The 12641-nt window shown below is 32.7% G+C and overlaps 1 protein-coding gene across 2 annotated transcripts; it reads right to left on the bottom strand.

Moving 5' to 3' along the window:
• Positions 1 to 243: 243 nt before the first annotated feature.
• LOC114284346 (Calmodulin-binding protein) lies at positions 244 to 9518 on the bottom strand. Of its 2 annotated transcripts, XM_028227243.2 has the most exons (7): positions 8965 to 9518; positions 6950 to 7025; positions 5773 to 5831; positions 4086 to 4579; positions 2413 to 2573; positions 2063 to 2266; positions 244 to 1103 (listed from the first exon to the last, which is right to left on the bottom strand). In XM_028227243.2, the coding sequence occupies exons 1-7, from the start codon at positions 9075 to 9077 to the stop codon at positions 402 to 404; spliced, it is 1809 nt and encodes a 602-aa protein (XP_028083044.2). In that variant the 5' UTR covers positions 9078 to 9518; the 3' UTR covers positions 244 to 401. The 2 variants fall into 2 exon arrangements, with proteins under 2 accessions (XP_028083044.2, XP_082781119.1); XM_082924993.1 differs by lacking the exon at positions 5773 to 5831 and having other exon boundaries at positions 8965 to 9429.
• Positions 9519 to 12641: the final 3123 nt, after the last annotated feature.

Genomic DNA, 12641 nt, shown 5'->3' with positions numbered 1-12641 from the left:
TCAGAATCACCGAGAGTAATTTGTATTTTATACAAATCTCGGGAATATATTTCTAATTTATCAGGGGGGAAAAATGATATTACGGTGTACAAGTGGCAGCCTTTCTTTGACCAGGGAAGAACAACCAAGAAAAATAATCCAAACAAAAAGGAAACCGAAAACAAAACAGACAAGCAATGGGAAATGGTAATCTGAAAAGAAAGCAAAACAAAACAAAACAAAAACTCAACTTAACAAACAACATGAAAAGAAAGGAAAATAAAATTAATCATTTTGACAAATATGGAAAACAAAGGTTTGAGTCCACACACACACCCACCAACCGCCCCCCCTCTTTGCCCTCCCATTGCTTGTCAACTCGGACTAAACCCACAAAAATCAAAATAGACCGAGGGATTGATTTAGTCGAGCTCAACAAGCTGAGCTCTTCTCTCTGCAGCTTTCTTCCTTATAAATATCCCCCATCTCAGAGCAGCTTTTAACTTAAGCCATCCTACAACAGCCTTTCCCGAAGTTCGTCCACGCTCTTGTCCATATGTCTGACCCAACTGATGCTCATATGGGGCATTGTAAGAAAAACAAGCCTCATCAGAATGGCCAAACGTAGAACCAATTCCCATGTTGAATGTCCTTAATAGCCTCTGCATGTCATCACTCTCCAACATCTCCGAACTCCTTGATCGGATATCCTCAGAGAAGAAGTCTTCAAATCCGTGCCCATCCCTTGGCCTTGACCATTCTACCGGAAGATAAGAACCACCAAAGGCCGACATTCCAACCGATCCATAATCCATGGTGCCAGCTAACTCAGCTTGTGGGGTAGTTATCGCCATTCCCGCCACTGAATCAGACCTTATGAATGGAAATTCAATCAACTGAGAGTTTGAAAGGTTGTTTTTGGTTTGGCATTGTGGGCTTGGTTGAAAGGAGATACACTGCTGCTTGTTCTGGGTAGTTGTGACATGATTGTGTTCGGATATAGCGGAAGCTGAGGCTCTTGTTTCGTTCTTTCCAATGGATAGAGAGTTTAGGACTTCACCATCATATTCTACAGCTTGGTTCCAATTCTCATATGCTCTCTTCACCAGAGAATCCACAGAAATCTGTTAAAAAACATACAAATGAGTTAGCATGTTTGACTAACTGAACAAGTCAAATTCACTGTCTGACGGGCATTAACTTGACCAACTTCCACAACGTTTTATACTATAATACTAGAAACAAGAGTCTATAACTCATGGACACAAGCAAGTTGCTGGTCCATCCAACTCATGGACAAAAGCAAGTAGTTGGTCAATCTCTGTTCATAGCATCCAAGCATCGCCTAATCTATGCAAAGAAAGGTGATTATCATTCTGCAAAAGGGTCACCTACGAAGCATGGAAACTCCAAAACAGGTTCTGTAGCGGTGTCCGAAACACCAGGATCACTGCAGACACATACATGGCATGCCCCTTTATTTAATTTATTTGTTTTTCGGGGACACTAGTTTTCTCTCTTCTTTAGTTCTTTTGATGGATGTTGGATGTTGAATGTTTTTTTTTTTGTCTTTTATATGGATGATCTATTAACTATTTAAATCTAGTGGTTTTTTTTTTTTTTTTATTGAATTAATGGTTTTTCTTAATTTTGATTGTTTGTGGACATAATATTAATCTACGTAGACATAAAAATATATCTAAAATTATTTCTTTATTGTGGCGTCTGTGTCCTCATTTTTTTGACATCACCATGTCCCGTGCTTGTTAGGGGACCATTATTCCGTGTGTGGGTGCTTTTCTAAGCATTCTTTCTGCTCGACTTCAAAGAATTCATAATGAATGAAAAGGAAGACGCTTCATCATAAAACATTCATCCAAATCCAACCTAAAATCGTATTCATGTTTTTTCTTCTTCTTCTTCTTCTTCTTCTTCTTCTTTTTTTTTTTTTTTTTTTGACCAAATTTTCCATGCAATTAGACAAAGCCCAAGTAATTCTAGAAATCAATCAACTTTAATCATCTAAGAATCTAACTCCAAGATGTATTGTCTTTAAAATTTTTGAGAAGATGAAAACTCAAACCTTTTGATTTTGTGCAAGTGATTCCAAAGGGAAGAACTGTCCATCAGCAATAAGGCCTCTAAGCTCATAGATATCATTGAAGACAGCGCCCGTGCTATTCGTTCCATCTGCATAGTAAACATAAACCTTCCCACCCAAAGTACACGTCTTGGCATGCTCCACTGTATTCTCCCACATCCTATTTGACATACCACTCCCAAGAATCTACACCATAAACAACATACAAAAAAAAAAAAAAAATGACAAAAAAACAAACAATCAATTTTCTAAGGTAAAGATAATTATGTTCTTCAACACCGTAAAATAAAAAATGAAAAAGAAAAAACAGATATAAAATTGAAAGCCCTTACATTTCTTAAACTCTGTTGATCCCTAACAAGAACCCTGAGAAAATCTTCAACAGTTATGATTTCAGCCTTGATCAATTTTTTATGCAGTGCTCCATCCTTTGCTATTCTATCCAATCTCCAAACTTCATCGTGCAAAGCAGGTGGGTAATGTTTCTTGTATACTACAATACAACAAACACTTCATTAACTTGAAAGCCATGATATCTATAGAACACGTTAAATTGTTTGCTAATTGTTTTGATAATGCATTAAACCTAAGAAGGAAAGACACGGACACGGGACACGTGACACAATTTGGACACATCGCCACTAAAAATTTCAAAAAATATAGGCCACAACATGTGAGTGACATGAGCAAAATTTATATTCTTATTATTTATTATATGCATATATAAGGATGAAAAATCATTATATTACTATGTTATATATATGAATATTTAAATTAAAAATAATAATTTTTAAAGTCTGAAGGAGGAGAATTGATATATAAATTTACATTGTTTTTTGTTTTATCATTGGATTCCAAGTTATTTTATTAAAACTCATAATGTGTTTCATTTGTGTCTGTTGGGAAGTGTCTGATGAGTGTCATGTAGTGTGTTAACTGAACTGCTCGAATCTCGTTAGACACCAGAATGATACATGCCCAAGAGGGGATAACACAATCACTTTGGAAATAAAAAAATTCAGTGATGATAAGATAGACCCAAGTGGGATAACATAATCATTTACGGTGATCATATTACTCTTCCTTATTGTTGCGTCTTCATTGTACCTGACCAAACCATATTAACCTATTCTCACTCAATGTCCTTGTAAAATCATCCAATTGATAAAAGACAACATAAAATGAGGAATTCTATCAAGGGGATTTGCAGATCTTCCTCTCCTCATGCCATATGCATGTCCCAACTCTGAAAATATCCACCATCATTAACAAACATTCCCCATGATGTTAGCAGACTTACCATTAGTTGTTTAGACATTCCTAACTACATGACAATCACCACTCAGGGCAAACTTAAGCAGAAAAATTTTCAGGTACAAGTGTCAATTCTTCTACAGTCATTACAATCACTAGGCTTTCGCAAACCTTTATATGCTAACAACTAGGGTGGAAAGGCCGTCTTAATTTTAGCAATAGAGTGAGGGCACCTTCGCAATGAACTGTCTCTTTTAATTAAATGAGAACATCTCTACTGTTACATGGCTCTGTGAACAGTGAATTAGCAGTTGATTGGCAACTTTAACAATTACAATAAAGATATTCCTACATCTACAATGTCATGAACAAAAACAATAGTAGCTTTGCACCCATAGCATGAACATAGTAACCGAATCTCCATGCTATTGAGTTGTGTTTGCAGAATCTCCATGCTATTGAGTTGTGTTTGCAGAGGAAAATGCCCAATTTTGTTTTATTTTTAAAGACTATGGAACATGCGCAAGCATTCCAGCATGACAATATGCCATTAGATCTTGCAGACAAATCAAAGCCGCGAGTCCAAGTTAAATATTATTATATTGATTGATCTTTACCTCAAACTGGTTTCCACAACTTTGATTTGTCTGCCATTGCAAATTGCAATAACAAAGTGGCAAGCTTTTTGCTTAAATTAAAAACCAAAAAAATAAAAATAAATAAGGGAAGTAGCTAGTGCCGGAAAACTCACATTCTCCCCTATGATCTTTAACTGCAAAAGCCTCTGTTTTAGCCTCACGAACACGAACCCCGTCACAATTTCCAAGTGCAACCTTCACACCAAGCCTGAATTTTCTGCTCCTTATCCAGCTTGAATTGTCGGTGAAAATAATATCTCCTAGCGTTCCCACCCCTTCCTTGAGACTTAACTGTAGATCCCCAGTCAAAAGTGGCCTTTTCCCCTCACGCTCCTTTACTTCGTGGCTTTCAAAGTGCTCTTTGGTCCAATCATCATCTGCTTCCTCATTGAAGTCACCTTCAAGAACTACAACATTCAGTTTGGCTGCTGATTCTGGTCCAGTTTGCACTACATTGCCAGTGCTTGCATCTAGCAGGACAACATGGACGGCTGCTCCTTGCTCTCCCTCAACCTTTCCGCCTGTGAATAGGTGAGGTGGCATCCTTGTTTTGAAATGAAGCTGCAAATTTTTTCCTTCTGGACCTTGTATTCTTGGTGGTGAAGATCTGTTACAGAAAATGCGATCGATTACTTCGCACAACACTAAAACCTAAACAAATAAGTAAATCTGTAAAAAATTTCAATTCTAGTTGAAATATATATATAGCATGAAAATTACTTCTATTTATTATAGGTAATCCACATGCAACTGGCAACCAAGTGAACCAACTAATCTAGGTGTTTTTGTTTACCATCACATAGGTGGTCTAAGTTCCTATGGAACTCCTACCATTAGGATAGGCTTCAAATAAAAGATGCACGAGACGATCAACTTTCCCACACACACACACATGCACGCGCAGGCAGAAAATTCAGTAACATTATTTTTACACATGGCCTCACCCTTATTGTGGTAAGCCAATTTTAAATAATTCTTAACATCAAGAAACAAGTTGTGTTTGACTGTAAAAACCATTTCCTAATCAATTTATGAGACAGTTATACTCCAAAGTTGATGTCATCTCTGAGACATAATTCCATTATTTTCGTATTCAGTGTTCTCATGCAAAAACTCCATAAATAGCACATTCAACACTCAGATTTTCAGTTGCTGTTGAGATAGAGAATGATTTCGGTTGTGTTTCCTTGGTTTCAAACCAAAACCCTCCACCACCCAACCTTCGTGGTCATTCTTCTTATGTCTATTCTGGTTTTGGATTTCGATGTTCATCTCCTCCTCACAAGTTATGGTTGTATATCAATGACGAAATAGTCAGGCCTCGTTTCGCAAGTTAACATTTTAGCCAAAAAGTTACTAAAAAAGTCAAAAAGCCTATAACCTATACCAAAAAGTCAAAGATTCCCTTTTCTCTCTACTTTTTGCACTTTTTTTCGTAAAAAGCCAAAAAAGTCACCCCAAACATACTAGTTTTTTTTACCTCATATTTTAGCCAAAAAAGCCAAAAAGTTACTAAAATACCTTGTTCCCAAACGAGGCCCATTGTCCTTCAATACCATTAGCAATAACTCTAACTATATGATGTTTTCATTGTTATTATAAAGCATCTTTTTCTTAAGTTTCACTAGCCAATTTCCACAAAATTGTCAATCAACTTGCTAACATAGTCTGCGAATGCTTTAAATGAGCCAAAAAAACACATAAAATAGTAAAACTAGTAATTGTTTATCAGCATCATGGAGATCTTGAATGATAACAGATCAGAGACGCTAATAACTGGCTCTAAATATGTGAACACACCTTGCAGCCAGCTGCGCATGGCCTAATTTTGTCAAAGCACGCTCCACTTCTTCACTTACCTGTTTTTTTTTTCAATAAAATTTGTCCAATGTTAACAAATGTGGGAGACCTTACTATGTGTAAACAAAAATCCAAATGTGATTCAGATGTAATAAATTGAAAAACATCTATACCAGGTACAGTACAAAATTTACAAAGTTCAAGTATGGTTGTAAATACATACAAAATGTTTTTGGTTCAGCTACAACTTCCTAACCCAAACCTAAAATGGGAAAAGCTGGAGGACTAGATGAAATTTGGATCAAGTTTGAAAGTGTTTGGATAATGCAGGAACAGTTTGGTCGACAAATCAGTTTAACAAAATCTTAAATACTACAAGGACTTTTGTTGAATGGAGGAAAAGTACATTGGTTCCAATTTATAAGAATAGAGGTGATATTCAAAGTTGCACTGATTATCATGGTATCAGACCAAGTTATAACTTGTAAGACGTCATATAGTGAAATTTTAGGATAGAGTAATGAGCGGAGATGAATATCATGGTATCAGACCAAGTTATAACTTGTAAGACGTTATATAGTGAAATTTTAGGATAGAGTAATGAGCGGAGATGAAGCATAAAACAATATTTTCAAATTAAAAAATATGGAGAACAATAGAGATTTTTGAAACATAAGATCTAAAAACTTACAAGCATACACTACAGAGTCAAAAGAAGCACCCAAAAACCAAAGAGGCATTAGAACTCTTCTAGATTATTAAGAAGTCAAATTCGCCACTACTTTAGATCATTTGAGTCACATGGAATATACTGTCAAAATTAAAGCATCACAAATTTGTCTTTTTAATTGGAACAACAGAGAATAATTTAAGACTTTTAACACAAAAAAGTCTAGCATGTCTTCAAGGATTCACAATTTCATATTACCATCACTTGCTTAATTCAATATGTATGCAAGATTTGCAACTCCACTTCATTTTTCCATTAAAAAGATCTTATAGGTGATTTCACTAGCAATCAGGACACAAATTTAACTTAACACTAACAGAAGAGCAGTAGTGTCATAAGTTTTAACTTCATTTTTTAATCTTGCAAGAAACCAAATAAAAGAATAAAATGGTAAAAATGTGAACAATGCAACAATTACTTCATGGTAAATAAACTAACATAACTTACAATTCTGCGGAAAAGTGGCTCCAAAGATGAACAAAGTCTTTGCAAACTATCCACCTTCAAAGCTTCCAGAATCACACTGGGAACATTATACCACAAAAAATTAAACTGACCCAGAAAATTGATGTCAAAATTTGCATAGAGCATATTACACAGATAGAATATGTTATCCAAAACCAAGAATCGAAATCTCAAGGAAGTTTAAGCAGTTAGAGCTTATGACAAAGCCTCAAACACATTGAAACTATTTCAGTCAGTCAAAGTAGAAATAGTTAACGGCAGATTGAGACTAGAAAATACTGTTTTCACATTGGAGTTGCATCAGTACCACTTCCTTTGAAATGGCAATTTGTGAGCAGATTTGTTATTGCAAAACCTTGACATAATTTTCACTACAGTTCACATCTATTTTCTGATCATCGCCTTAGAAACAAGGAGATCCAATTCATAGCATTAATCATTATGCATTACTAAACATTGTAACTTAATAGTAGAATCCTGTCTTATGGACTAACACTGGCACTGAGTAGTAAAAAAAAAAGTTCAATTCACATTAAGATGTTATTTACGAAAATAAACTGAATGACGGAAAAATAAAATCAATATCTAAATAACATGCCATAATGCTAGGATTCCATATTGACACTAGGATTTATTTAGACACTGAATCATACCATATTTAACATTTAAAAATAACTCCCAACAATGATATAGAAAAAGACAAATGAATTTAATTCCAAAAAAAACGTATATTACCAATAAGATAGGGGAACGGGCCCATCATATCAAATGGGAAGTACCCCACAACCATCTTGAAAAATGTTTTATGACATTAAGTTTACTTTCATTAACAAGACTTGTGGATACATAAAACAATCTGATTTTGTCTCCACACTGCAAGGATTTCATTAATGTTTTTCACGATCCCCCCACTCCTATACATTTGCATCTTATTTATATATAGGTTCCACGCATTTATCAGATATCATATGACTTTCATGATTCAAGTGAATGAGACACAAAAGAAAGTGTGGAATCAGTATTGAGTGATTAAAGCGATTATATTCAATAGTACAAAATTCAAGTGTTAAGTCGTACATTCTTTTCTGTTTAACAATCTCCAGATGAGTACTTTGCCACCATTTTAGATACAAAATATATGATGTGTGCTCTAACTCCATTGTACTCCCAATTTTATTTTTTTATTTTTTTATAGGCCTACTCATTTGCGATGGGCTTTTTTAGCCTGGCTTTTTAGCTATTTGACCATTTTAGCCTGACTAAAAAAGTTGTGTCTAGGATGATTTTTGGGATTTTTTGCAGTTGGATTGATGGTTGTGAGAAGAAAAATAAATAATTATGGTTTGGATGCGACATTTTATTATTAACTATTTTAGTTTTTTTTCGTTTTTTTTTTTTGCTAACATAGCCAACAATCCACATCCCAAACAGAGCCTTCAAACTCCTAAAATGATCTTACCACTCCTAACCTAAGGCTATGTTTGGATCATGGATTTGAAGAAGGATTTTTGAAGAGAAATGAAAAGGAAAGGAAAATATGAAAAAAAATTAGTTTATATTTCATTAGTGTTCCCTTCCCATTTCTTTCCTTCCCGAATCTATGATCCAAACACAGCTTAAATCTGTAAATGATATACTACAAGTCCATGACCTCTTTTGCTAAATCTATCAAGTAAACAGATTCAATAACCAATTCATTTTGCACCCTTTTATAGTTCATTTCTTAATTTTGCTTTCTTTTTTTTAAAAAAATTATTTTTAAATGGTTCTCCCAGTTTTTTTCCACAGTAATCACAGCTTAAACTATAACTTACACATAAATTCACATGTTCACACTAGCATAACATAATATGTGTATATATGCAGCAAATATCAAACTTCTAATACCATAAATCCAAATCTGAATAGAAAATGAAAGAATCTAAGCAATACCCATGAACAGAATCAAGAAATTCAGAAGTAGAAACATTTATATACACAGAAACAGCACAACAAACCTAGCCAAACCCGGTAGCTTTGGCTTCTTTAAATGAGGCATCCCATCATCTTGATCCTCCAAACTCTCTTCGTACACTCTCTTCTCCACTCTCCTGCCTCTAGAACTTTCCATTCTTAGAAAAACTAACCCACCTCCCTAGATTTAGTTTTCTTTCCAGATTAAGCAAGAAAACCAAAGATTTGTTTGAAATTTCACAAACCCAGTTCAAAAAAACAACTAAATAACAAAGAAAGACTACTTTTCAAAATTGGGATGACTCTTATTCCAGAAAAAAACGTGGAGGGGTAGTGATCTGAAAACTTTGGAGGAAAAAGAAAGATCCTTAGCTCATTTTGGGATATATAGATCTGATAACAAGAAGGCAATGACTTTGTGTGTTTGAGTGTAATTGTATAACACAGCTGTATTGAGTTTGCATTTTTCTAATTTTCAATTCATGAAAGTTGAAACCGCGTTTTGGTCATTGTTGGGGTCTTTTGCTTGTGGGGGGCACAAATAGTGTTTGACTGGTGGTGTGTCCTAACCAAAGAATACAAAAAGGTCAATTTTCCACTCAGATAAATTACAAATACATCTTAAGTTTGATTAAAATATAAATTTTTTTTTATAATTTTAAAAATTATAAAAAAATTTAATTTTATAATAAATCATCATTTTTATTAATAAATTATTAAATCAATTAACAAATTATTAATGATATTAGAAATATGTTTCAATTAATAATTTAAGTAATTTTATTATTATATAGAAGAGTAATTATGAATTTTATTTTTTTAATCAATTTTGTTTAATAAAAATTTTTAGTAAGAGGATTTTTATAATTTTTTAAGCCATAGAGAGCAACTTATAATTTAAACAAACCTTAAAAGTGTATCTGTAATTTACCCTTTTGCACTCTACTTGGTTAACATAATGAAGAGGATTAGGATACAACGCCAGATGCATGCATTCAACCCTGTTTGGATACTGAGAATGTAGTAGTTCCACTTTGGCATTACAGTGGTGCTATTTGGTATAACTGTTAAAACAGATTATAGATTATAACTTAACAGATTATAGATTATGACTTTAATTAAAAGCTATTAATCTGTTTGGCATAATTGTTGGATTATAGATTTAAGTTGCTGAGTAGTGTTTGTTAAATAAGCTGTGAAGTAGCTTTTTCAATTAATTTTTATTTTTTATTATTCACTGTTTGTCTACATTTTTCATGAAAAATAATAATAATATTTTATAGTCCATTTGGGTTTTTTTTCTATTTTTAAAAAAATAAAAAATAAAAAAATCTAAGAGTATAACTGTGAATTAACATGTCCACAGCAGAAGCTGATAATCAGAAGCAATAGGTGAGCAGCTTCTCAGAATCAGCTTTTTTGGCTTAAAATAAGTTGTTAGAATCAGAAACTGTTTGAAATAAGTTTAACCAAACAGTCTAAAATAATTTTTTAAAAGCCAGAAGTCATAAGCTGGCTCAAAAAAATCCCACCAAACACCCCAGTAAACTTGGAATCCACTGATAATTTAGTGGACAGACAATTTTATTCCTTTAAACTATGTTAAAACCACAAATTTATTTCTTAAATTATGCTACGACGTGTTTGTTAAGAGCATCTATATCAAATTAATTAAATTTTTAGTTAAATTTTGAGTAAAAACTTACTTTTCTATTTTAACTAATCACATTTTCAAATAAACTCTTCAAGAAGCTCTCTATTTATTTATTTATTTATTCTTGCTTTATATTATTAATTTTTTTCGGTTACAGATTAATATTTAAGAGAGGGATTGCAGTATCCTTATCCAAAATTTTATAATAATGACAGAATGATACTTTTTTTTTTTTTTTTTTAAGTAAACAATGATACTTTTACATCCGTTCACCATTTCCCGTGTTACAATTATATTAGTGTACGGTGATTCTATTTACACACTATTAATACGCTCAGTGCACACTACTAGTAAATTAAATTTGTATTATAATAATATCTTTTAACGAAATGAATATTAGGGACAACTTGGAGTGTCTTCTATTCATTCAAAAATTTCATATTTAAAAATATAAAATACTCTTTACACGCTATCATTTCTATATGGTTTAAGATTTTAACATATAAACATTGTACATCTTCACCATTAACATACATTCATGATATCATTCATTCTCAATTAGCTCATTTCATTATCTCCTCCATTATACTTAATTTTCAAACTTAAAATATTATTACCTTTAAAGATTTAAGGTTTAAAAATATTGAGATCAATTAGTTTTGAAAATTTATATGATAGATGACACTGAGATAGTTGGTTCTAATATAAATATTGAAAATATTAATTTGAACATGGAAAATGTTAGTTTATGACTTAACTTTTTTATTTTTTATTTATTTCATTCGTATGTTGGGAAGATGAGTTTATTCGTCGTGTTCATATAACTAGAGTTGAACTTTTACACAATGTTCGATTATTTATATTTGAACAAATTATTAAGATTGACCACACATTCAATGTTCATACATAAAAAATTGAATATTTTAAATTAATTCGATTAAAATAAATTAAAATTTTATTCGTTGTTCAAATATAAAATTTTGAACATATGAAGGCCTTGTTTGAGAAAGGAGACTACTTTTTAGCTATTTTGCTATTTTAATTTTTATATTTAGAAAGATAGATTAAAATTTTGTTAAATTATTATATTGAAAACTGTGTTTAAAAGGATATTAAACAATGAAATGAACAATGAAATGATAAAATGCCCTAAGAAGAGTATGCCCTTGTTGAATGACGTGGCATTGGCTTCTGACTTAGGAAATGTATTTGGGTTCCATCCATTGGTGTGAATCTCAATGCTGACAAGGGGCAATTTGGACATTTGACAACCTAAGTTGACAGTGTCAAAGCTTGGTCTTTTTTGTTTGTATATGCTTTTTTGCTATTTCAGCTGTGATGCTAAAATAGCCTCCTCAATCTAGTTTCCAAACACTGTCTAAGTTTGTTTAATTTAGTAATTTTTTGATTACTTGATTAAAATATGAGCTAAAAAAAATTAGTATGTTTGGAATGATTTTTTGATTTTTTACGAAAAAATGTGCAAAAAGTAAAGAGAAAAGAAAATCTTTGACTTTTTTGTATGGGTTGTTGGCTTTTTGACTAATTTAGGCCTCGTTTGGGAACAGGCTAATTTAGTAACTTTTTGACTATTTGGCTAAAATATGAACTAAAAAAAACTAATATGTTTGGGATGACTTTTTGACTTTTTACGAAAAGATGTGCAAAAAGTAGAGAGAAAAGAGAATCTTTGACTTTTTGGTATGGATTGTTGGCTTTTTGGCTAATTAGTAACTTTTTGATTTTTTGGCTAAAAAAGAGGGTTCCCAAACGAGGCCTTAATAACTTTTTGGCTAAAAAGTTCGGTTGGCAAACGAGGCCTCTATATTCTTGAACGTGGCTGATTTAATAAATTTGTTAAAGTTTTTACAGAATTCTATACTCATTCAATGTAGCAATGTTAAAATTAATTATGTTATTGACTACAAAAGTGAATGTGTTACAAAAGAGTTGCGCTCATGTTTCATCATCTTCACCATTAACATACTGAAAGGGTAATTTTTGGGAAAAATTGGGCCGAGCTGCGAGTTGGGCATTGAGGCCCAAAACGCGAAGGACTAAGTAAGA

This window comes from Camellia sinensis, chromosome 4, assembly GCF_055761805.1.
Source record: "Camellia sinensis isolate YWXY chromosome 4, ASM5576180v1, whole genome shotgun sequence".
NCBI classification, from domain to species: Eukaryota; Viridiplantae; Streptophyta; class Magnoliopsida; order Ericales; family Theaceae; genus Camellia; species Camellia sinensis.
This window is presented reverse-complemented; position numbering and strand designations above follow the sequence as displayed.